We start from the raw sequence: 2,893 nt of genomic DNA on the forward strand, positions 1-2,893 counted from the left end.
ACTCTTTCCTGCCTATCCAGGGGGTCGGACTCGATGATCTATTGAGGTCTCTTCTGACCCTAACATCTATGAATCTATGAACAGCAGGGAGCATTTCACATTTCTTTCCTCTTCAAACAGCAAGTGCACACATCTTGGCTGTTCTATTCCTTACAGGTTCTTATGGTCATTACAAGATTATCAGTGCTTCCCTTTCGAGCAGCTTAAGTGACAAGATCAACAACCATCATGTGGGATTCATTCTTGTCCTCTCACCATGGGCAGAAGTGTGTAAAGTGGAGTAACTTGTTCTATAGGAACGTTTAGCGTACAGTACTGGAGGAGGCTAGGTCAAGCAAATACGGTTTGCACTGGGAGCGAGCTCAATACCACAAACAAGTCCTGGAGAGACTAGGATGAGGATGGAATCTGAAAGCAGTACTCCAATGAAGAAAAACAGCCTAGAGAACACAAAAGGTAGCTTCCCCATATTCTGGCCACTAGCAATGCAGAGCTGCACCTCTGGAAATCCCAGAAACTCTCCATTACATGGTTCAAGGGGTCTGTGTAAAAAGTGTCTCAGCTCATCATTCTCAGGGCACCTGGTGCACCTCAGCTTCACCCGTCTCAGACAGGAGCAGCTAAACATGGTACCAGTGAAATGCCATAGGAGCCCAAGGCGTAACACTCCGAGCACAGAGCAAAGTGGTAGTTTTTCCCCACAGCTTCACATGCTGAAGATGACAACTCCAGCTGGCTGGCCCACACCTTTCTGATGCACTGGGGACAGAGCACAGCTGGCAGAGGTACGAAAGAAGAGTGTACCTACCACGTAGAAGTCCAGACCATAGATGCCAATGCTCGGGTCATATTTAATTCCCAGGTCAATGTGTTCCTGGATCCCAAAGCCAAAGTTTCCGGTGTCAGAAAAGTTGTTTTTCCTCAACTCATATTCTCGCACCTGGAACACAAGTACAGCGGGTCAGTTAGCTTCCTTGCTAGAGTTCTGCTTCTTTTGCCGAATCACAGAAAAATTAAGGTTGGAACGGACCTCCAGAGGTCCCATCTAGTCCAACCTCTGCTCAAAGCAGGGCCGTCCCCAACTAGATCACCCCAGCCAAAGCTTTGTCTAGCCGGGTTTTGAAAATATCTGAGGATGGAGCTTCTACCACCTCTCTAAACAGATACAGGATCCTCTTAAACAACCGTGTTCTCTTGGGAAACACGTGAGAGTACTTTTCTAGCACAGTAACCTGTTCGGAGGCCACAGCACCGAAGACAGTACCAAGAGTCATGAGCTGAATAAGATTCTGAATGACTACCAAGCACTCAGCACCTTCCAGGGCATAGCAGTCCTATCAGGCAACCTGATCACTAGAGTCAGGAAAAGGCATTTTACACAAATTGCAGGAATAAGTCAGTCACAAAAGCAGCAGAGACCCAAGATACATTTCAGCAGCTGTTCGCACGGACACTACAGGGCTCAGACAGATGCTCTGAAAGTCATTAAAACAGCCAAAACTCTAACAAACCAAGCAATCCTGACGGACGTGACATTTCATCCGTGGACTTCAAACCCATTCAGGCCTTGGGCATAAGTCGGCTAACTTGGAAGCTTACTACGGTGTCCCCTAAAAAGGTACAAGTACTGTCAAATGCGCAGCCTGCTTTGTATACACAAACCCGACTCCACTAAGTCTCCTTTGGTCACTGACGCTGTAGCTTCCAGCTACAACGTACACACTATTTTCAGGCTCAGGCTTTAAAGAACTGACATAACAGCTGGAGAAGCCAGCTACTCACCTTCAGTCCTTTCTCCAGAATCTCTTCTGCTTTGGCACCACGAACTGTGCAGTGGACAGCAATCTTCTCATTTCTCCTGATGCCGAAGGATCTGACAGTATATCGTGCTGCAAGCAACACACAGAGTCACAGGGTTATTGCAAGACTTGCACGTTCTCGTCCGAGGGACATTGCGCTTTAGAAAGACCAGGGCACAGAAGCTGCAGCTCGGATGCATTCTGGGAGGGGAGCAAGGCTGCAGCCCAAGTTGCAATTTGAGAACAAATAAGTTGCCCGCGTTGATCAAAACAGGGCAGGTGACCAGCACGGAAGACAGAAGCCTCCGTCACACACCTGGGACAGCGCAGGCATCGAACACAGACGTCTCTATAGCAACCGCCCCCCCACGTTCCTCTCTGCCCCACACCAGCCATTTGCATGAATCCGAGACCAGCCTTGCAAACCAGGTGATCAGAAATAATTCTTTCAATCGCCATCAGAAGCCAAGTCGCGACACCCCCTCTCTTCCACCCAACGCCACCTCCTCGCACCCAACCACCGAGCTTCGCCCCCTCCAACACCGACGTACCCTTGGAGAAGACGGGGGTCTGTCCGGTGAGCTGCTCCAGCACTTTGGCTGCCCGAGTGAGTCTGTCGCCACTTTCCCCGACGCAGATGTTGAGGCAGAGCTTGCGGATGCGCAGCTCGCGCATGGGGTTCTCCTTCTCACTCTGGTCCTGCTGCTAAGATCAACCGTGCCGCGTCAGCACAGGAGCCCGCCCCGGTGGGTGCCGTCACGGAGAGTCCCCAGGCCGCCGGGCGCAGCTACGAGCAGCTCTCCAGCACCCGGAGGCGCGGTGCTGCCGTTTGCTCCACGCGACGGTCTGGGTCTGCTCCGCACCCCCCACCCCGGGGCTCCCCACTGCTTCAGCCCAAAGGGAGGAGGCTGCACCAGCCCCAGGACCCCCCCGTGCCCATGCAGCACCCGTCCTGCCCCCGCCCAGGGGCTGAGCCCAGGGCTCAAAGCCACCAGGGATGCGGGCAGGGCGAGGCCGGGCAACCGGGAGCCCCGGGAAGGGAGGGAGTGACAGGGCCGCAGCGCCCAGCTGTGCGGCGGGGACGGAGCCACCAG

General features: G+C 53.1%; 1 protein-coding gene across 1 annotated transcript in view; it reads right to left on the reverse strand.

The window, feature by feature from the left end:
• Positions 1-2,534, reverse strand: part of RPL11 (ribosomal protein L11) — a 6,092-nt gene extending 3,558 nt beyond the window's left edge. Inside the window, exons 1-3 of the mRNA XM_014517829.2 lie at positions 2,351-2,534; positions 1,783-1,889; positions 809-940 (exon numbers count right to left, since the gene is read on the reverse strand). Coding sequence (XP_014373315.1) covers positions 809-940; positions 1,783-1,889; positions 2,351-2,474 — 363 coding nt within the window. The 5' untranslated portion in view covers positions 2,475-2,534. The remainder of the gene's footprint in view (positions 1-808; positions 941-1,782; positions 1,890-2,350) is intronic.
• Between the last annotated feature and the right edge of the window lie 359 nt (positions 2,535-2,893).

This window comes from Alligator sinensis, unplaced genomic scaffold, assembly GCF_000455745.1.
Source record: "Alligator sinensis unplaced genomic scaffold, ASM45574v1 scaffold337_1, whole genome shotgun sequence".
NCBI lineage: Eukaryota > Metazoa > Chordata > Crocodylia > Alligatoridae > Alligator > Alligator sinensis.